Source organism: Ammospiza nelsoni, chromosome 5, assembly GCF_027579445.1.
Source record: "Ammospiza nelsoni isolate bAmmNel1 chromosome 5, bAmmNel1.pri, whole genome shotgun sequence".
Taxonomy (NCBI): Eukaryota; Metazoa; Chordata; class Aves; order Passeriformes; family Passerellidae; genus Ammospiza; species Ammospiza nelsoni.
The window spans coordinates 70,836,377-70,859,473 of record NC_080637.1 but is presented as its reverse complement, the minus strand read 5'-3'; the positions used below and the strand labels follow the sequence as shown (position 1 = coordinate 70,859,473).

The following is a 23,097-nucleotide window of genomic DNA, read 5'->3' as shown; positions in this document are numbered from 1 at the left end:
ACTATAGAAGTCAGTGAAATGGCAAATGCAGTAATGTATTTACAGCTAAGGAACAGCAGCAGAGTAACAAGCACAGCTGTGATGGTGTGGTCAGAACTTCAGAAACACATTAAAAGAACTCCATGCCCAAAATGACACACCAGTCTCTAACACACCTGACTGCATGGATGTCTTCCAGCATTTATAACAAAACATTTGGAAGCAGTCAGGTATTTTATCTCAGCACATTTTCTATGGATCAAATTAGCAATAGGCTTTGTTTGCATATCAGCAGCACAGAAAAAATGAATACCACACATAAACTCAACAATGTGAAATAAAAGAGACTGTATAACAAAGCTTTAATGAATCTGCATCCACCATTTGGGGATACTAATTATTTATGGAAAAGATAGAGGAGCTTCTTCTCAAGAATTCAGCAAAATAACATTTGCAACGCTCTGATAAAACACAAAGAACCGTGTAATCTTCTTGCAGCCTGCTGGAGTGTAAAAGAGCAACATTCATAAAAGTCATTAGAATTTCAGAAGTGGATTGTTCAGGAGACTTGTAAGTGATTTTTTTTTTCCCAATTGATGTAAGATGTTAACAGCAAAATGGAACTTCTGTAAGTTTCCGTCTCCACCACCGAGCCAGAATTATACAAGGAGAAATATCAGAGTTCCTGATGCCAACCTACAGCAGCAGCTCAGGAGAGAGAAATTCTTCTCAGCCTTTCCAGAACACACAGCTGAGATCTCCCATTCAGGTGGATCTTCTAACTATCAAGAAGATCAGCAAGACAATGAGCAAATCTAAATATTCAGATCATTTGCAGTAGATATATTGTGCTTATTCTTATTGCCTTTTGGTATTTTTCCCTGCTGCACAAGAAGTGACCAAGCAAATGGCTTCTCTTTTACACAGTATTTAACTTTGGAATTTCTAAAGTGGAAAGGAGAAAGATGATTGCTCTTTTAATAACAGCAATCTATTTTTAAGATGTAGGGAATGTTCAAAACCCAGCAGCCATGAACTTCTGTTATTCAGAGAGGACACAAAGTACCTGCACAAGTAGTGAGGGTTGCCTTTAATACCTCAAGTTTTCTTATTGTTTTTTAAGAAAACATCTCAGTGGGTACAAGTACTACTTCTGCTGGGGGAAAAATAATCAGTCAGCGTGACACTTAGAAATAAACATGCCAAATGTCCTTAGTTAAAGGCACTACAAAGAGTTTATCTTCATGGAGTTATAAAATATGTTTCATTCTGGAGGGCTAATTCAGTGTAAAAATGCAGCAAAAATTAAAGCCTGTGTTGTTTTTATGTGAGCTATTTAGTTAGGATAACATCTATAAAGGACTGACTGAAGTGAAAACTACCATCTGCTCTGCATTAGGATCTTACCACCCAGTCTTTCTGAAGTTACTTTTCCCTTTTTTCAAGTCACTTAGCAAACCCAGCGCCAAAGGATTTTTCTCTCTCCCTGCTCTAATCCAGTTTGCTTCCTCTCTGTCAGATCTGTCAAGCAGTGAATGGTTGGTGCATTTCTGGGCATGTTTTAGTTCAGCTGCTCATGGCAACCAAGCTGACACCTACCAACCCACTTCTGGGCTACTCCCTTTCTGAAAGAGCTGCTGGGAAAAAAACCCCAACAAAACAAAACAAAACAAAAAAACAAAAAAAGAAAAAAAGAAAAAATAAAAAGACTTTGCTGAAAGATCAACTTTGAATTAGCTCTTCCTCCCTCCCTGGCATCAATTGCTCCAAGCCTGTGGCTGCAGCTGCCATTCAGAACTCCTGTGGCAGCAGCACCTGTCTTTCCATAAAGTTGTCTCTCCCCATCTATAAAAAAAATCCCTTCCCTTCACAAACACAAACATTCCCTGTATTTTCAAATGGCAAATTCATTGCAGGAACACAACTGGAAATACCAGAAACGTGCCAGGTTTTATACATTATTTCTTGCAATAGGAGATTTGTTGCTGAATTAAGTCCCTTGGAGGCAGCATGCTTGGAATGGATTGCAAATTAAGACTTTTATTTTCCTCTGCCTTTCTTCAGCAGTCCCTCACAGATCTAGATTTTATTTTAGAATTCTTATTTATCCCCATTCCCCATTCCACTTTTGATGGATGTCAAATTGCCAAATTCATATCAACCTCTATCAGTTTCTTTACTAAAGTAAGTTTTTAATAGAAAAATGAAAGAATCAAAGACATCAGCAAAAAGGACTAAAATTAATGGGTTTTTTGTTCTCTTAGCAAAGCTCTCTGTCAATTCTCATGCCCTAGGATACATGGAAAATAAAATTAACACTGCAGTCAGATTTCTAAAAGTGTCAGATGATAATAAAGAGTGTAATGACAATATCTGGAAACAATAAATTGTCCTACATACAGAGAATATTATCCAAGGATGCATATAATCCCTCTGGCTTCCTTCTTACCACTCTTAGCTTAATAAAATATTAGTTATTGTACTGTCAAAATAATTGCACATTAAACTTCTCCACTCAGACCAGGCTGGCCTTAAAATTCTGGCCTGGAGCTGTGTCCAACTGGGGTCTCAGCATCCCAGCACCTCACAGAGCAGCTGGCAGCTCCACGCCAGGTTTCTGTGTGGCACCACTCCCCTGCCACCAGCCACCCACACCTGGCGCACAAAGAGGAAGGAAAAGGAAAAAAGGAAAACAAGGAAAACAGGGAAAAAAGGAAAAAAGGAAAAAAAGGAAAAGGAAAAGGAAAAAAGGGAAAAAAGAAAAGGAAAAAAGAGAAGGAAAAAAAGAAAAGGAAAAAAGAAAAGGAGAAAGAAAAGAAAAAAAGAAAAGGAGAAAGAAAAGAAAAAAGAAAAGAAAAGAAAAGGAAAAAAGGAAAAGGAAAAAAGAAAAGGAAAAAAAGGAAAAGGAAAATAGGAAAAGAAAAAAGAAAAGGAAAAAAAGGAAAAGGAAAATAGGAAAAGGAAAGAAGAAAAGGAAAAAAAGGAAAAGGAAAATAGGAAAAGGAAAATAGGAAAAGGAAAATAGGAAAGAAGGAAAGAAGGAAAGAAGGTAAGAAGGAAAGAAGGAAAAGAAGTAAAGGAAGGAAAAGAAGGAAAGGAAGGAAAAGGAAAAAAAGAAAAGGAAAAAAAGAAAAGGAAAAAAAGAAAAGGAAAAAAGAAAAGGAAAAAAAGAAAAGGAAAAAAAGAAAAGGAAAAAAAGAAAAGGAAAAAAAGGAAAAGGAAAAAAAGGAAATGGAAAAAAAGGAAAAGGAAAAAAAGGAAATGGAAAAAAAGGAAATGGAAAAAAAAGGAAAAGCCTTGGCTGCTTAGGTAGGAGATTCTCCCCCATCCATGCACATAAATGAATCTCTAGACACTGTTTCATCTTCCATCAGGAGTAGCTCTGTCTGGGCCCTACAGAGGCTCTCTCATGCATTCCTGTATATTTTTAATCAATTAACAAGGAAGCCTGCAGAGTAATTCCCTGATCCTGAGGCCTCCATCACCTAATGAGCCATGGACTGCAATAAGCCCCAGCACCAGTGTTCTCCCGGCCCTCTGCCTGGCCCTGCAGAAACCTGGGAGGAACTGAACATTTTTACAGCTGGGAGCCCCCACCTTCCCCACCTATTGTATTTGTGGGGCTCTCAGACGAAGGAAGGAATGATGGATCTGACTCCATGTTCTCAGGCTAATTTATGATTTTATGATACTATATTAAATTAAACAATGCTATACTAAACTATACTAAAGAGTACAGGAAGGATATTTACAGAAGGCTAAAAAGATAATAATGAAAACTCGTGACTCTCTCCGGAGTCCTGACACAGCTTGGCACTGATTGGCAATGAGTGAAAGCAACTCACATGAAACCAATGAAACAATCACCTGTGGGTAAACAATCTCCAAACACATTCCGCATGGGAGCACAACACAGGAGAAGCAAATGAGATAAGAATTTGTTTTCCTTTTTCTCTGAGGTTTCTTGGCTTCCCAGGAGAAAATCCTGGGTGAAGGGATTTTTCCAGAAAATGTGAATGTGACACCCACCCAAGGAAGGGCCACCCTGCAGCTCCTCACACACGTCTCTCTAAATTATTAAAATAGAAACATCGCTGTTTTATAACAGAGCTGCAGATGGGTACATAACAGGCCCCAAGCCTTCAATCTTTCCTTTGTGAAGAGTAGCACTTCTCTTCCTTACCAAATTATATAATGATGCTGTGTTCTTCCTTGCAGGTCTAAACCTTGCAATTCCTGGAATCAAAGAAGACAACAAGATTATCATTATGATGTTAATACAGCTGCTGGAAGACTGCCCTAATAATATCTTCAAATCAAACAACTTATTTACAATTAATCATTTTCATCTTAGAAAACTGCATGCTCAGACTTAATCAGAGCTATTAGAAATCTCCAAATACAAATTACACTATCTAAGCAACTCATTTTGAAACTCCTGACCAGAAGACTTGCACTGGGTAGGAATCGGAGGCAAGATGAAATTTTTCTACTGTTTTTCAGCAGGATCAAGGCCAAGCCTCAAGGAAGGTTTTGTGTTTTCTCCAGTATCACCATCATCTGCGCCACTGAGAACATGAGGGTCTGTGCTGGGCCTTGGCACAACTTTGCCTCTTGATCACCTTGGCTGATTTTTGGTTTGTTTGTTTGTTTGTTTTGTTGCTTATTATTTTTTGGTTGTTTTTTTTCCTCATCAACCCAAAGATGACATATAAGCAGGTCAATGCAAAAAAAGTTTTTGTTACAGCAAGAAAACTAATGAGACTTGCTTAAAAAGAGCCCCACAAAGACCTTTGACCAAATACAGAGATCTAAATTTAAGTGCACATTCATTCCTACACAAAGGCTAATCATGCAAATCCCACCAAACAATATTGTAACCCAGCCTTTTCACAGCTGGAATGAAGAAAATTAATTAAAAACAAAACACAAATGAACAGAAATAAACAAGCTGAAAAAAAATAACGAAAACCTTGTTATGAAACATGGGAAGTTGGACAAGTTAGACAAGTTTCACCACAACACACTAACAACTTTCTCGCCCCTTCCTTGACAGGTATTTTAAAGTTTGAGGGATTATTTCCCTAATAATACTGCTCTAATTGAGTGGTAGTGAAGCATTTGTTTTGATTTGCAGAACAGAATGGCTTTCTTTGAAAGCAGAGAAGCTTTATCCCAGAAACCCCTGCACTTTAAAAGCAGTTTTTTGGCCTAAACATTGCAGTCACACTTTCTCCCATTGAAGACCTCTGCTAAATCACTGAAAATAAATGAAGTGAAATAATAATAATAATGTCTCAGCTATTTTATTCTGTTGTTCCAGATACTGCTGAAATCATGTGAAAGTAAAACGTGTAACCAAAGCCATGTAGTTTATCATTTACCCCCACTGTTTCCATGATATGAAAGAAACCACTTAAAGTTGCAAGCAAGAATTTAATCAGAAACTGTTAGCCAGAAGAAATACCCAGATTAAAATCAACCAGAAAGCAGAAAAACAGAGATGAGGAAGAAACAAACATCCTGTTAGGGAAAGAGAGAAGATGACAAGGGACAAAATTGCACTACGCTAGAAAGAATTGCTATTGAAGAATAAAACACTTCTGCCAATTAAAAGGCAACAGCCCTAATTTTGGTAATAAATGCTTTTATCTCCATTTTTGTTACAATGACATTTCTAGAGAGGATCTTGGTGCTGACGAACAGTTGCTACAAGTTACCAGAGAAGCAAAATGCACTAGCAGAAGGAAATATTTCCGCTTCTACTCAGCAAAGTGGAGATTTTGCACCCTCTGCAGGTCCAGGAAGATATAAAGAACCTAGAAATATTCCATCCTGTAGTAAAAATGCATTTTATACTTTATTTATCAGTGCTGCATTGCTGTGGCAATGTCTGTTTTCCCCCTTTAAGACATCCCTGAGTGTTGTCCTTCCCAAACAAAGCAATATAGGATATTTCCTTTTCCCTTTTTGTTTTGTCTCTAGCTCAGAGCACTTCCCTGCCAGCTGGGCTCAGGGCACTTGCAGTGACCACAACCCTTCTTTAGACAATGATCTGTTCTTCCCTACTTGGAAATATTATTAGAATGAAGGGGTTTTAAATGACCAAAGCCTATGGTACACACAGCCTCACCTAAACATGATGCCCTTGTACTCCACCGTATATTGGTTTTTTCCTTCATGCTCTAGTTCAGATTCTTTGTACTTCTCTGTATGAGACTCTCTTGACCACACACAGACTGAAAAGACAGCAGCCATCACACAATTCCTTATAGAAACAAAATTATTTCAGGTAAAGCACACCTTTTCCCAGAAAAAAAGAAAAAAAATAAAAAAGAAGAGGGGCCAATTTTTAAAGTCAATATATATCAATTTAATAATGTAATGAAAGTTCACTGTGTAAACATCATCTAACCTAATACACTGTCACAAAATATCAATATAAATAGACATAAGGAATTCAATCAATGGACTTTGAACTTTATTTCCTCAAAAGCAAGTAATCCTCTAAAATACTAAAAGAGAAAATTCTTGACAGTGCCTGAGGAAAAAAAAGGGAAATAAATAACACTGTATTTAAGATGAAAGTGAGTTTGATGGATTTGGTAAAGCCAGTTATATATTACTGTGCACCCTTATCTGATACAGCTGTTCCAGTACATGTCCCACTGCAGCAAACATAAACAAAGCCAGCAATTGATGATTAAAATTTGTGATGAAAAGACATATTGGACTGGTCTCAAGTATATTCCAGGGAAAGACTCTACACCACTTTTCCTGATGACTTCAACGTGTGTTTGAAGCAGGCAGCTGCTTTCAATTGCCTTTGAAACCTCCATTGACGTCAGTGAGAAAACAATGTCAGCAAAAGATCCATGATAAAATAAGATGAGCTTTAAGAGCAACTGTGCTTTTGGTTATTTATTTTTAAAGTACTTTGTTGCTTCCAGTGGGACTCAGATGAAAAACACATTTACATTTAAGGGTATGACTCCCCTATTTTTCCTGCTTCTCTCCCTTTTGGATCCCTCATTTCTCATTTCACACCCTGCACCTCCTACACAGAAGCCATTCCTAAGCCTTCCCCTTGTTTCACCACCAGTTACAATTCCACTTTCCTTCCCATTTACTAAAGATCAGCAATAAATTTGTTCTCTTAAATCATTGTTACCAGGTTTTATAGAATATCAGCCTAAGGAAGAACTAAGAAAACTTAGAAAAGAATATGCACTAGGTTTAAACATTGTAATTTAATTTTCACAATCAAAAGCCCTACAAGTATAGTACTTTCTTATTAAAAGCCCACAGCTGACATCCAGGTAATGCTAATATTGTATGGGGGTCACATAAATACATTAGGAAGGTTGGAACATGTCTCCAGCTAAAAAAAATAGCTTTAAGATCAAGATCATGCCAAAATTGAAGGATGAATGGCAGTACAGCCTGCCCTCAATCTAGGGAAAGGTGGGGCCTGACATCTTCATTCTTTTATAACAGCAGACAGGTTTTCAAGCTTTCTTACACTTTTAACAGTGAAAAGAAGGAAAAAAACCTTTTCCCTCCTCTTTTTACTTAAAGCATGGTCAAGTTGGCTGTTTTTCCTAAAGGTATTTAGAAGGTGCACTCTTTGTCACAGGATTGTTAGCATAGTCCAGCTTTGCTGATAGTTTGATTTTCTGAACAGAAGAAAATAAAATTGTCACTTTACCTGCCCTGAACTGGTTTCAGCGCATGGTTGTCTTCTCTTGCCAAAGAAGTTACAAAATTTCATTTGGAAACTGGTCTGCAGACAGTTGCAGAACCCCTCCTTTTTACCCATATGCACCAATCATACTGAAAACTCTGCTGTAAGATACAAGGAGATATGTGAGGAGAAAAAAAATTGAACTTGGATTGTAGCAGTATAATAAAAACAAACAACTCTGTTTACATAAATGTGGTTACTCACCATTTCTACATGTGTGAGTCAGCTGGGACAGCCACAAACTCAGAACCAAAATACAAAGAGAATGGTAATTTCTGTCACTTCACCCAGAGGGGGATGCCCAAAGGAGCACCTGGGCAGAGGCACAAGACAAAAAGGCAAAAAAGACAAAAAGGCAAAAAAGACAAAAATGCAGAAAGGCAAAGGCACTGTTAAACTCTGTCCATGCTGGAGGACCACTGGACTTTGTGGGTGCAAAGTCAGTGAGGTGAGTGTGGAGAAGGATGGGCAGAGCAGATTCTTCATTAATGTCATCCCCAGCTGGACATGTGGGGACTGCAGCAAAGTGTGCCATGCCAGGAGAGAGCCTCAGAGCCCTTCCTGCCCTTCCTCCAGACCAGGACCGGTGTGTCCTTGCATCAGTACATTTTAGACAGATGCTAGGAAATGAAAGAAGCCAAATAGTGTTTACATTAATATCTGCTATTCAGAGCCAGGTTTCTTTTTTGTGTTTTCTACCCTTTGGATTTCTTTGATTTTCTCCTTGATTATAGAAGCTCCATTCAATAAAAAACAATTCTTTTGCAGCAGCAATGACAACAGTGAACCATCATCCACCCCATTTAAAAATCCACCATTCTCAGTTAGTAAATGTAAACATCTTCTCAGGGATGTCACCCTGGCGTATCTGTTTGTTCATATTCACAAACAAGGGCCTCTATCAACACTCCAGAGTGCAGAGAGCTGGATTCCTGCCAGAGCAGTACATTTCCTCATCCATCACAGCTTTCCTACACTCTTCTCGATGAGCAGCCACCCCCACTTCCTTTGTGCGGCTAATCTCAGGTGATCTGAGCTGTCAGCGTTCTTATCTGGATCAAAGGTGTTGTCTCAGCTCTTTTCATAAAGCTGCAGTGGAAGAGATCCAAGATTCAGAGGGGGAAAGGCCCTAAAAGCAAGGAATAAGCAGCAATCAGACTGTACAACTGGAGAAAGCCCTTGCAGGATTTAACTCAAGGCTCCCCTGAACACAGTTAGAGTGTGTGCTTATGGATGTGGCAAATGAATGTGTTAGGCTGCTTAAAGGAATTAGTGAAAGCAGCTTTTAACATAAATTTGTAAAGATGTAATTTAACAGAGTTCAGTGGCAAGACCGACTCTATTACTTACCACACAGGTGAAGCATACAAAGGAAAATTGCATTAGAATCAGTTCAGAATAATTTACACAGGGAACAAAAAAGAAAAGGTGCAAAGGGTAATGGTGCAAAAGGGTAAGGTACAAAAGGCCTTAACAGTACTTAGTCATTGACTAATTTAATATTTATAAAGTGATTAAATAGGATTTATTACAATTACTAGAATGACCTAGTTACAATTTCAAGATAACACCATTGCTACTGGAGAGGATATTTGAATTAATTCAGATGCATGCATAAACAGAGATACCCATATCTATCTGTACAAAGGTACCTGTTAAAAATTCCCCTTGACTGCAGTGGAATACTCACATTTGATGCCTTTGCATCTCTCAGTGGGTGGAGGAATGGAGTTATCAGCCCAGGCCGTCATCAGCTTTTGGAACAGCCCTCCAAGGATCAGAACTGAGGGCTCATGAGCTCTGAGAGGATTCCACTCACAGAGAGGTGCTGGCACAGCCCACTGTGGCCCAGGAGAGCTCAAAAGGCCTCACTTAGGACCTAACAGGAATCCCAAAGGTTGTAGAGCAGCCCCAAGGAGAGGGGAGAAAAGGCACCACCATACTGGAAGAACAGGACATAGCTTGGGATTCAGTGGATACAGCTCTGGTGATTCTTTCCAAGGAATTTCTAACCCTGCCCTCAGAGTTTTGGTGAAAAGTCTCACTTCATTGTTAGTAAAATTGGTGTCTTGCAACCACTCCAAAGGCAGCTGCTGCAGGGAAATTATTTAAGTACTGAAAATCCACAGCTTGCTGATAAATTTGGGTACTGTCCATTGCACTCACTGAGGAGGGAATCAACCAAAGCATTCTACAGATGTTTCTCTCACATATAAATTTCTTCACTGCTGATGTACCACTTCCTACTGACATTGTCAGATCCGTGAACATGATGTTGTGCAAATAAGACTGTCAGAAGTAGATCTGTCTCAGTAAGAGCAGACCTCTCCTGCTTGAAGTTACCAGGGCTTATTTTTGTTTTTAGAGACAGGCTGCGAGCATGCACCAATTCACAAACACGCTGAAGACTGGGACAGGCTATAGCATAAAAGGGAAAAATTTGGGTGCCACAGGCATCCCACAAGGTGGATTTGGGCTGCCCAGGGCATGACAGGGAGGTGACTCAGCCAAAGCACAGGGAATTATATAATGAAATAATTAATTAAGGGATTGAATCCTCCCTCCTGTTAGGAGAGACTGAGAGAGCTGAGGATCCTGAGTCTGGAGAGCAGAAGGTTCAAGGGGGGCTCTTGTCAATGTACATAAATACCTGAAGGGAAGGTGCAAAGAGGACAGAGCCAGGCTCTTTTCAGTGGTGCCCAGGGCCAAGATGAGAGTCAATGGGCACAAAGTGACACAGAGGAAGGCCCCTCTACCATTACAGAACATTTTTCCACTCCAAAGGTGACTGAGCATTGGCACAGTTTGCCCAGAGATGATGTGGTGTCTCCATCTGGACACAGCTCTGAGCTTGAGCAGGGAAGAGGCTCAGGATGAATTCTAGCAGTCCCTTCCCATCTCAGCATTCTGAGATTCTGTGCTGTGTCTCAATCTTCACCCACTGCATATCCTGAAAAGGTGCCCAGTATGCCTTTAAATCCACAGCAAAAAAACCCCAAGTTTACTAAAATATAAATAGCGATACTTACCTTCTTAGCGGTTAAAAAAATCACATTTGCTGTTTCACTGGTGTTGCAATCAATACATTGCAATGTTTTGTCAGCCATGCAGGAATAGACATTTGTATTTGGCTCCTCAGCATTATTAGTTCAGGAAAACAATGCAAATTGTTTCCCCAAGGAACCCTATCAGCCAGGCTGACTCATGTTGGGACTTTCTACCTAAAAACTTTCATTTCTAACTGCTGGACCTGATGGTCTTGGAGATCTTTTCCAGCCTTTATGGTTCTGTGATTGTCACTGTGATATTTTCTGAAAAATCCCTTTGCCAGGATTTCTTCTCCTGGGAAGATGAGAAGCCTCAGCTTCTCCCTGTTTTGCTGCTCTGGAATGTGGTCTGGAGATTGTTTACCCAGCATGTGAATTGCTTTTAATTAATGACCAATCCCAGTCCAGCTGTGTCAGGGTCTGTCACAGGTTTTTATCATTCATTCTTGTCAAACCTTCTGATGTATCCTCTTTCTTTCTTTAGTATAGTTTAAGTATACCATTCCTTTTAATATAATATATGTCATAAAATAATAAATGAGCCTTCTGAGTGCTTGGTGTCAAATTCTCATCTCATCCTGGGGACCTCACAACACCACGTATGATTCTGTCCAGACAAAACACTCCCACTGGACTGCCCACATACGAGATTTGCATTTTTTTGCCTTTCACCAAAATCTGCCATGCAGGATATCACCATTACTCCCTAGAAAAGTCACTCCAAAGGAGGGACAGCTCCGAATCAGACACTAGGAAATTTCCAGTCAGGCGGTAGCGACCCATGGGCATGATTAACAAGGCTCTGGACAAGTCTCCACCTGTGCCTGCAGGCTCTGATTCATTAAATATCAGGGCAGGGTGCCCGAGGGAGCTGCCAGGCTCTGCAAGGAGTGAAATCACCGTGACTCAGCTAAAAATTGAGGTGAATGGGCTCCAGCCACCACCCACTCTGCATCCAGCAAATAATAGCAGTTAGAAAACAATTAAAGCCTTTTAAACCCTCATAAAGTCAGGTTTTATGTGGCTCTGAATGATGAGTTGCCTTTCTTTGTACAGATAAAGAAATCAGAACAAAAAACAAAATGTTGGAATAGAAAAGTCTGTACACGTAACAGAGTCCTTCCAGCAGTTCTGCTCTGCCAGCCCACGCTGGGGCTGAGTTGCCAAAATTCTCCCTACTCCTCCCTGGCCTGCAGGAAGTTCACTCCAAAATCATTAATGTCTTCAAATAAAAATTTATAGGGAGGAAAGTTGTTGATGGCTCTGTTAAACAAATGGGTTAAAAAAAAAAAAAAAAGAGGCAATTATGTGGGGTTTGTACCTTCCACACCAAGATTTATTGCAATTAAAGCCATAAATAGCAATTAATAGCTCCATCTCAGCATTTCCTAGTCTAATCTGTACATAATTTTAATCAGTTCCTATTGCTGTAGCACCCAAGTGCCCTTAATAAAAAATTAGGCAATATGGATATGACATAGCTTTGGTATAAAATCTTTTCAATGTAATTGGAGATCAGTGTAAGACAAATAGTGTGGTCCTTTCTAGCCTCAAAAACAATGTACCATGACTAAATTTATAAAATCTCAACAGACTTTCTTTTCCTTTTTTTTTTAACATCTTTCTTTTCTGTCAAATTCATCACATCTCTCACAGTAGCTTTGTCTTTTTCTTGTTTTGGGTGGGGTTGTATGATCTATGTGTTATTTCATATTTGTTTTCAATAGAAGACACCTCCTCTCGCTCCTGCAGTTTGACCATATTGGAATTATCAGCCACTTTGAAAAATCTGATTCCCTGCTTCTCTATCTCTACTTCATATCAGTTTGGGGTTTTTTCCCATTCTGGAATGTGTGATGACATCCAAGGCAACAGAAAGATGACAATAAAGCCTGCTTAAGCCAATGGCTTAGAAACCAGGCCATGGAAGCCAGGAAGAGATTTGGTTTATATTTAAACACAGAACATGAATTTGCTAGCCAACTTAAAAGACTGTCCCATAAAAGCAGTTTAAATAATGAAAATGCACATAAATTTTAACAAATCACATCAAACATCACAGTTAGTGGCTCAATAATTCATGGTTGCTTCTACATTTTGGTAGGCAAACACTGAAAAGTAAGTATAAAATATTTAATTCTGGCTTACACCATACAAGATGACACCAGTGGAACTTCCACAGCATTTAAGCTGGTGGTCAGGGATCAGCAGTGAGCAAGTAGGAGTTTTTAGCAATAGAAGGAAAAGAAAAACAGCAGACTGAAGCAGCAAAGCATCCCTGCTGTGACAACTAAACACAAAGTCCCTGTGGCATGTGAGATGCCTAAGGAAGGGTGTTGAACTTACATCAGCTCCATGGTGTGAAGCATCTTTTCTTCCAGAGAGCTGCCAGCCAAGCAGCCCAGTCCCTCCAGGCTCTGCCTCTTCATTTCTGAGGCACTGCACTCATACAGAGTCTCCTGCCACCTTTAAATATCAATTTTTGTGGAAGAGGTTTTACAGCAAATTCTGTGAGCCAGAGGGAAGTTTGATAAGAGGATCCATTTTTCCCCCTGAAAGAATTTCCTATCAAGGTTGTTGATGTAGAAACCAAGAAAGAAAGAAGGATAAATAAGAGAAACCTGCAACTGTCTATTCCAGTGAGCACTTTGTCTTTCCTGACCAATGAGTAAAGTGTAAACTCCTGAGTTTTGTAAGAATGTATAAAAAGCATGCATGTTATAAGAAAAATGGGTTTGCAGCCTTCTAAACAGGAGTGTGGCTCTGTATTGTGACCATCTCAACTACAACAACTTTTCACCCTATGCAAAAAGAAGTGGGGGGTTATTGGACTAAAGCACTCTGTATTGACAAGCTGTCATCACAAATCCCTCGTGCAGCATCTGACACCCTACCAGCAGTGGGTGAAATTTTAATTGGGTGAAATTTTAACTGGGGGCCAGGGAAGAGATTCCTTCACACAGACTGATGGTCCAGCAGGGAGCCCAGCCCTCTGCAGAGACAGGGAACACAGAAATGAGCTCAAAGGTAAGGCCACGTTCCCTTTTAATGAATTCTTCTCTGAACAACAGGCAAGCCTAATATTTTTGAGGAACAATATGAAAAATTCAGTCCATTCGCCACCACTGGAGAAAATCCTTCAATGGGCACCCATTGCCTTGGGCAAAATTCTCATGGCAGCCCACAGGCTCTGCCAGCTGTTGTACCATAGATTGATTAGAGATGGAAAAGACTCCAAAGTCATCGAGTCCAACCAGTCCCCATCACATCTGCCACCAACCCATATCCCCAGTTGTGGATACAATGAGACAGAGAGAAAGAAAGGGCATGCATTTCTCACGGCAGCTTATGAGAATTCTCAGGGAGTTGTAAGGATGTGATAACCTGTTAGGTACAAAAAATCTGCAGGTGGTGTTTATCTACTTCATCTTTCTGCTCTTCTCAAGGACAGCGAGGAAAGTGTTTTTGTTAGCTAGCCAATTAAATAGCATGCATCGTACCACTCTATAAAAACCACGCGGCTCTCTCGAATAAGCCTTCTTTGCTTTCTACAACACTGCCTGTTCCTGTGTCATTCTCAGCACAAGAGTGACACCCAAGTGCCACATCCATACACCTTTTGAGACCTTCCAAGGGTGCTGATTCTGCTGATTCTTTGCAGCAGAACGCGTGCAAAGCGCGCCAGCTCGGCTGCTGACACATTTTGCTCTGGCTTTGCTGAGACATCTGTTTTGGGTATCTGAGGCTTTTGCTCTGGATTTGTTGAGACATTTTGCTCTGGGTTTTTTGCTGAGACATTTTGCTCTGGGTTTTTTGCTGACACATTTTGCTCTGGCTTTGCCGAGACATTTGTTTTGGGTATCTGAGGCTTTTGCTCTGGATTTGTTGAGACATTTTGCTCTGGGTTTTTTGCTGAGACATTTTGCTCTGGGTTTTTTGCTGAGACATTTTGCTCTGGGTTTTTTGCTGAGACATTTTGCTCTGGGTTTCCTCATTTCCAACAAATAGCTAAATCATCCCCGAGCCTCCCTGCAGCCTCAGAGGCTCTCGGGCATCCCATCCCATCCCATCCCGTGTGTGCGGCCGGTGACGAGGCGGGGAGGGACGAGGCGGGGCCGGGCCGGCTCCGGTGCTTATAGCGGCTCCGAGCGACGGACGGACACACGGACAGCGGCACCATGGCCATCCCCTGCGTGGAGCTCAGCAACAAGATGAAGATACCCGCCCTGGGGCTGGGCACCTGGCAGGTACCGGCGCAGGAGGGAGGCAGGGTGGGGAATGCGGCGGGAGATGCCGAAATGAAGATAAAAACAATAAAACAGAGAAGGAAGCAGCCCTCCAAGAGCGGGATCCGCGCCCTGCGTGGGCCGATGGCGGCCGCTTGTGTAACCGGGCGGGATGCCAGGCAAGGGGGGGGCAGCGGGGAGCAACGGGCGAGGGGGAAAAGGCAGAAAAAAAGAGAAGTTAGGGGCTGGGGAAGGTGGAAGGAGGTGTAGAATGAAAGAAAGAAACGGAGCAAAAAGAGCGAGCGGCAGCGCCCGCAGCCCCGCGATGGGGTCGCGGTCGGAGATGGGGTCGGGGCACGGACCCGCCCTGGCCGGGAGGATTCGGGGAAGGTGAAATGGCGAAACTGCCCGGGCAACACGGTGAGCAAAGAGGGGAAATGACAGTGCGGGCTGCGCTGCTGGCAGCGGCAGAGCTGGAGGTCTTGCAGAAATAAACCCCTTCCTGCAGAAACGCCGCTGCGCCTGGAAACCCCATCGCGTTTCAATGAAATGCGGGTGATGAGCGAACCCCAGAAGCAGCTGGAAAGGGGGGCAGTGAGATGTCACTGCCAGGACGACATGGCAGAGCTCATGGCTGGCTGCTCTTTGCCCCCAGGCTCCTCCGGGAAAGGTGGAAGAGGTGGTGAAGTTTGCCATCGATGCCGGCTACCGCCACTTCGACTGCGCCTACTTCTACCAGAACGAGAATGAAATCGGGAACGCGGTGCAGCAGAAGATCAAGGAGGGAGTTGTGAAACGGGGAGACCTCTTCATTGTCACTAAGGTACAAGGATGCAGGATTGCTGGGGCATTTAGTTTTTCTTGCAGAGAAACCCTTGTTGTAGCTGTAAAGTCACATAGGGACCTATTCCCTCCTCTGACATTCACTTCATGGTTTTCTTGTTGTGTATTTGCATCTCCTCCTATATTTGCAGTTTGGACTCGGCTTTATCAGGAACTGCTGAGAACTTAGGAAAGATATCACAGCTATTGATTATCCAATAATTTCCTGACATCGATTAAGTCAATTGTACCGGATGTTCAGTTGGACACACCCAAGATAAGGGGGGAAAAAGTAAGATAAAAAAAAGGCAAGATAGTTGTCTGGATTCATCAGTGCTAAGCAAGACATTTGAAATTTCTGTTATGTACAAATGGTGCATAACAGAGATTTCAAACGAAAAATTTGAAATTTCAAATGAAAAATTTGAAATAAAATACTTTGATTTCTGCTCTGAAAAGGAGCAGAAATCAAAGTATTTTATAGGTGTCTTCTTTGTTCCTTATCTCATTCACTTGTCCTAGATGTTCTTCTTAACAAAAAGAACAGTTCAGCTAAAAAATTTGGGGGTTTTCACCAGCAAAACCAGAAAAATTTATGTAACTAAGTATATAAGAGTATAACTAAGACTTCTCATGTTGAACTTTGTTTTTGTTAAAGAACATGGTTTCTTTTAATAATACTTGCTCTTCTATTTAAACTACTTGAATTTTGATTTTGAAAATGAAGTAAAATTGACAACCATTCTCTCCTCTTTTCTGTCCCAGCTAAAAGGGACAGAATGAAGGTATCTATGAGCTGTTCAATAGTCAAAATTTAGGCTGAAAAAAATAACTGTAACACTGACAGCTTTGCTGCATCCGATGCCAGATTTTTATATTTATACCTAAGAATATTTTCTCATAAGTGGGAATCCTGACTCCACCTTCATGACAGTTGGCTTTGGGGTCTGTTTGTCCTGCCTTTAACAGTGAAATGTCACATCCTCATCTTCAGCATGCACTGACTTCAGTGGGGAGGGAGTTTTCCTCCCACCTCCAAGTGAGAAGCTTCTGTGCTGTGGTCTGCCCTGTAAAGTGACAGTAAAGTGACAGTCAGGACAGCTGGGCTTGTTCTCTTCCCTCAGCTGTGGAACACGTTCCATGAGAAGTCCCTGGTGAAGGTAGGGTTCCAGAAGAGCCTTGCTGCCCTCCAGCTGGACTACCTGGACCTCTACCTGATGCACTTCCCCATGGGATTCAAGGTACTCCTGCTCTCCACACCTTTCCTCCTTTCCTGCCCACGAACACACCGAGTTCTCTCATCTTTGCTGGGGCCATCTTCGTCACACAGCTGGGATTTAGGGTTCATTTGATCCCTGTGGTAGCAAGAATTAAGTGTGTTTTATCACAGGGGTCTGGCTTTTCATGCCCTTTGGAATGAGGTGTGGATGTGAGCACCCTGGGTCCTCTGGTAACCAGCACAGGTTATAGCATGAACATCTTGATTTTTAGGGATGTTGGCTCAGCCTGAAGTAACCAGCAGTGAAAAATGAAGCGTAGCACAGAAGGAATGTGTTTCTTCCCCCAGTCTACATCTGTGTGAAATAAATAAAAAACTAGAATAAAGGGGCTGTGCAGTGTCAGTCCCCTCTCCAGGCATGCCAAAGTTACATAATTATTACTAATCCCCACACTCTTTGCATGCAGGGACTCATTTTGCAAAATATGGCCTTCATCCAAAAGAGAATACTAATGGACAAGCATCATTTTTAGTTATGCAAGATGTTTAAACAACCTGCTAACTCGCTGTAAATGCAGTCCAAAGTGCTGGCACACTGTAGGAAATCCAACACTTTAAAAAGTCTGTGTATTATCTGCTTTAACAGGCTGGTGAAGAGCTGCATCCCCTGGATGACAAGGGGCACAGTGTTCCCAGTGACACAGATTTCCTGGACACCTGGGAGGTAACTCACTATTTGCTCTTCAGAGAAAGTATCAGCTCTAAAGATGGAGCAGAGATTTGTGGGCAAAATTAAATTAAGGGATATGTTTGGGTGTGAAGGACAGCCACACGAAATTGTATTTCAGCCAGCTTGAATCTCTTGTTTTGGGGAGCAAGAAGGGACTGGTTTTAGTAAGGCTAAAGAGAAGGAAGCTATCAGCACTCTAGTTACTGTTCCTAAAACATTTGGATACACACAATGGTAGAACCAACCCTTCAGATTAATCTAGGTGTGGCTGCTAATTTACTGGGCATTCATACAGTTAGGATTCTATTTTATGAACTGAGATACTTCTATGTAATCTAATCTAGAGTTGTTTGTTCATTTGCCACAAGCTTGAGAGAAATAAAATAATGCAGTTTGACAGCAATACCACCAACTCACACCCACATTGGTTGTCCTTACTCACCAGGCCATGGAGGAGCTGGTGGATGCTGGCCTGGTAAAAGCCATTGGAGTCTCCAACTTCAACCATGAGCAGATTGAAAGAATCTTGAACAAACCAGGACTGAAACACAAGCCTGTAATGAACCAGGTGAGAATTTTCTTTCCCTTCCTCAGCTAACCTTGCATCTGGAATCACAGAATGGATTAGGGTGGGAATCACGGAATGGATTAGGATTGGAATCCATACTTTAAGGATTGCCTAGATCCCCTTTCCATGAGGCTGGGACCTTCCACTCAAAAGCATTCCTAAATCTATTTAGAATATATATGTGTGTGTATATAATCAGAGTATACCTAAATTCATATAATATATAATATACATATTCTATAAATTGTATATAATATGTATCTATAAATAATATATAATATATAATAATATATAAAAATATCTATTTAGATATATAAATAATATATAATTTATATTTAGAGTAATCTTAAATATATTCAGCAAAATCCCCACTGGGAGTTTCTGCACCAGCACAGGACTATACAGGGATGCACAGGACTTACTCATTTTTCAACATCATAATGAATAAACCACTCAACTTCAAAATAATTTCAAAATAAACCACTCAACTTCATTATGGAAAGGAGGTTGAAGAGTACAACTGCATAACAAATTCTCATCACATACCTCATGAATGTAATCACAGGACAGCAGCAGCTCAGGGATCTTCTGATTTTCTTCCATTTCCAAAACACTTTGCACGCAGCTGAGGGTGCTGAATGCCCATCTCTTCCAGATGGGGAGTACCCAGGGGAATCCCCACACCAGCTCAGGTGTAAGTTAACCACTGTACACGTTTTTCATGTCACCATGCCTGGTGGTGAAGCCCCAGTGTTAGAGACAGCTGTGTGTGTGCACAGGGCCACGAGAGGAGCACAGACACAGCCCTGAGGCCATGCCATGGCTTGTGGCAGCTGAGCCGCACATCCCATGGAGCTCCTGCTGCTTTCAGGATGTTTTACCCAAACATCTGTTTGCAAACTGAGCTTGCTTCCTTAGGTTTGCTCAGATCACCTCCCCAAGCTTCTTCAGGACTGAAAGAGGCTCCTTGAGGCAAGGAGAGGTTGGGTGAATCAGAGAAGAAAATAAACTTGAGGCATTCTGAGCTGCCCCTCTGACGGTGCAATCCTGCCCTGCAGTAGCCCAGGAAGGCTCATTGCCCAGATTCCACAGATAACACTGTTCTCATCTATTTTTTGCTTTCTGTGGGTAATACACGAGAAAGCTCTATCCTCTAGATACTTGACTTTAATAACTGTTTTATAAGATGGATTTGAATGATGATACTGGAAGTCAAGTCTTCACATTTTCTTTGACCCAAGAGGATTTAAAATGTGATGCTCTGCATCTCAGCAAGGTCTGCCTCTTTCATCAACCATCTTTCTCTGCTTGCAGGTGGAATGCCACCCATACCTGACCCAGGAGAAGCTGGTCAAGTACTGTAAATCCAAAGGGATTGCTGTGACAGCCTACAGCCCCCTGGGCTCTCCTAACCGCCCATGGTAAGAGAGCTCTGCAGCCTTTCTGAACACAAAACACTGCAGTTGAACTAGGGAGGTTATATTGTTATTATTGTTATTATTATAATAATTATCATTATTATTATTATCATTATTACTATTGAATTAGGTAAATGACACAGTTAAAATGAGAAGTTCTGTTGTCTTGATGCAGATTATCACATGATGTAAGGCTCCTACAGGGAAGCCATCACCTTTCTACTGCCACCGTCTCTGTTTTTTAACAGGGCTAAGCCAGGGGAGCCCACACTTATGGATGACCCCAAGATTAAAGACATTGCAGCCAGACATCATAAAAGCCCTGCCCAGGTAAGGTGTCAGAGCAAACCATTGCTCCTCCTTGGATATTTTACAAGCCAGTCCCAGCAGATGCTACTTTCTCTAGAGATATACATTATAATGTATGACTCTTCATATTTGAAGAGTCTCTTCATATCTGAAGAGTCAAATGAATGACTCTTCATTCTGCCCAAGTTCTTAAGAGCATTCATAAAAGTTATCAGCTAATTTTCAAGGAGGTCTTGAGTGCCAAGTTTTGAGTGGACTGATCAGCAATGGTACATGCTTACCTCAGGTGTTCACCTTCCTAAATTTTTATACCTTTCTCCAGCTAATTTATTCTTCAGAAGAGTCCTGTAATTTGGAGACATATTTGATTGCTTCCAATCTGCTTGTGTTCACAAGGAATTATTGCTTGATTATTTAAGAATTTTTTTCTTTCTATTAGTTTGCTAGTCACACAAATTAGTTGTTGCCTGGGGTGTGCAGAACTTGCACTTCAAACAAAGCCACATGTTCACATGCATTCATATTTTAAGGCAGAGCATGATGAAAACATGAATGCAACAATTGGGTTTTTGGAGGGGGAACTTTTAAATTCTGTAAATATGTTTTTCCTTTTATGGACTTCCAAAAGCTGAACCTTTGTGAGTACTTACCTGTGAGCCCAAAATAATCTGTGGTGTCATTATGCTCATTGAATCTGAGCACTCACATAATACAAGCCAGAGCATCATCATTTTTCTCCCCTTGCTACTACCCTAAACAAAACCAAAACAAATCCTGCAAAAGCCACAATGTAGAAACAACATAGGCTAGAAGAAAATATGGTTTTCCAGTCTTCTGTCAAATACATGAGCAAATCCTGGCATATCAAAATCCTGTGTGCAAAGTGGCAATCTTCCAAAGAGTGAAAAATAAGTTGTAGATTAAAAGAAAATAAAATCCACAAAATGTGTTTGCATAGATTTCCTGGGACCTCAGTGTTCATGCTCCTTGTTCTTTCCTAGGTGCTGATCCGCTTTCTGGTGCAAAGAGACATCATTGTCATTCCCAAGTCTGACAAACCTCACCGTGTTGAGGAGAACATGAAGGTGAAATTCCCTTGGGAAATGCTGCTGCCTGGTTTTGTGCAGGATGGGCACCCACACCCAGAGCCCCTCTGTGTTTCCAAGCAGCACCTGAGGCACTGGAATGGGCGTACAGAGATTTGAAAACCTGGGGAGAAGCATTTTGTTCCTGCTGGGAGAGAAATGGGTTACACCAGGGCTGCCCCAGGTTTGGACTTGCCCTTGGGGAAAAGGTTAACAAGTCCTTAGGGTGTAAAGGAAAAGCTGAGAACAAACACCAGACCTGTTAGAGTTTGTCTCACTGTGAGGCTGTGGCTCCCCTTGGCACTGAAGTTTGAAGTTTAGCTGGATGTTTGCTCATAAGGTGTGGCATCTTATATAATACCTCTGTATTGCTTTCAATCCATGGTGACAGGGTTTGTAGATTATTTTTCCTATGAACCCCTATCAATAACTCTTCAGATGACGACCTGTGAGGCAACTATTTGCAGTTGATACCCAGTTGCCCTCTCTGGGAGCAGAAAATTTACCTCCAGTTCAGTATTTGTGACACATCCTGAGCACATAAAGTCTTCTCTGTGTGCATTACAACCCAAAGTGCAGCAGTGTTGGAATTCAGCCACCCAGAAATGTAAGACTTTGGTATGAGCAGCAGCTCAGAAACAAAAGGACTGTCTTGATGACTTCGAGGGTTCTTATTTGCCTGAGAAATAAGAGGATTGGTTAACTGTGCTTAATGCATTCCTGCCTCAAGTCCTAAGTGCATGAAGCACACTTAGGAGCTAATTACTTACAAACCTAACTAAAAGGAGCTTTTTTTTTTTCTCTTTTCCTGCTAGGTATTTGATTTTGAACTGTCCAAAAAGGAGATGGATGTCATCCTCAGCTTTAACAGGAACTGGAGGGCAGTTCCAGTGACCCAGTACGTTCCTTATTATCCTTACTACTCATTTGTCCTATTTGTGTCTGTATTTCCACACACCCCATCTTGAAAACACACATGACCAAAACCAAAACTTTAAACTTGAATGAGGCATGTCCTGGATCTTCATGAGGGAGATTCATTTGGAGTGTTCCCTCCAGCATGTTGGTGTTCCAGGGGCTTTCTCCAGGCCTGTGTTCAGTTTAATTACACCTGCAGAGTGCATTGGCATTTGGGGAGGGAGGCTGCAAAGGGAAATGCTGCTCAGGATCCTTTCTTCAGTGCCTGAATAATGTCTTGTCTTTCTCTTTTCAGAGCTGTCAACCACAAGGACTACCCATTCAAAGCAGAGTATTAAATGCAGGTGGTTCCTGCAGGACCTCCGTTTACCTCCTTCCAGATTAGATGTGCTCTGCAGCTTCATCTTCACTTCTTCTTTTGTACCTGATAATTGTTGTGAGCAGTTATTTTTTCCTCCTTTTTTTTAAGGAGGAGACCACTAACTGATACAAGAATGCAGCAATAAGGGTGGGGTTTTTGTAAAGATGCTTAGCAGAAATCTGGTTTTGATTAGTAGTAAAAAGACAATGCCTTTTCCTTCCTTTTTATCTGGGTAATTAGAGACATACTTAACAAAAAAACAGAGACTTACATGAACTTTTTATATGCTACTTCCAGTGTGGTCAGTCATACTGGCTCATGAGTCACTGTCAAAGAATGCTCTAATTACATTGCTTTTTTAATATATTTGTGATTTTCATAGAGTATTTCTAATGCTTTAAAATTTTATATGAATAAAGTTTATCAACCACAAAAGTTGATCAGTGTGGTCCTTAAATTGTTTTATATAGTTTTTCTAAAGTCTGGGGTTTTACAAATTTAAATACAGATAGAAATAAGTTTCTATAATTTCTGTACTAGGACATACAGATCAGTTTGTGGCTTATTCTTCAAAACAAGGTTGAGGTCTAGGAAGGACCTAAAGAACAAAGGTTTCCTCACACAACCCTTCCTCTGAACACCCAGAAATTGGGTTCCCCAGAGATTCCTGG

At 41.1% G+C, this 23,097-nt stretch overlaps 1 protein-coding gene across 1 annotated transcript; it reads left to right on the top strand.

The window, feature by feature from the left end:
• The first annotated feature begins 14,797 nt into the window (after positions 1-14,797).
• LOC132073727 (aldo-keto reductase family 1 member B7-like) lies at positions 14,798-22,861 on the top strand. The gene is made up of 10 exons (XM_059472944.1): positions 14,798-15,017; positions 15,652-15,819; positions 16,943-17,059; positions 17,684-17,761; positions 18,213-18,335; positions 19,650-19,756; positions 20,002-20,083; positions 21,064-21,147; positions 21,963-22,045; positions 22,361-22,861. Exons 1-10 carry the CDS (start codon positions 14,949-14,951, stop codon positions 22,401-22,403), a joined length of 954 nt encoding a protein of 317 aa, XP_059328927.1. The 5' UTR covers positions 14,798-14,948; the 3' UTR covers positions 22,404-22,861.
• Positions 22,862-23,097: the final 236 nt, after the last annotated feature.

What these genes read in the sequence shown, in the direction of transcription:
- LOC132073727 (XM_059472944.1), top strand. Translation starts at nt 14,949, where the DNA reads ATGGCCATCCCCTGCGTGGAGCTCAGCAACAAGATGAAGATACCCGCC. An exon ending in ACCTCTTCATTGTCACTAAG is followed by an intron (nt 15,820 to 16,942) that starts GTACAAGGATGC and finishes CTCTTCCCTCAG; the next exon opens with CTGTGGAACACGTTCCATGA. An exon ending in ACAAGCCTGTAATGAACCAG is followed by an intron (nt 18,336 to 19,649) that starts GTGAGAATTTTC and finishes CTCTGCTTGCAG; the next exon opens with GTGGAATGCCACCCATACCT.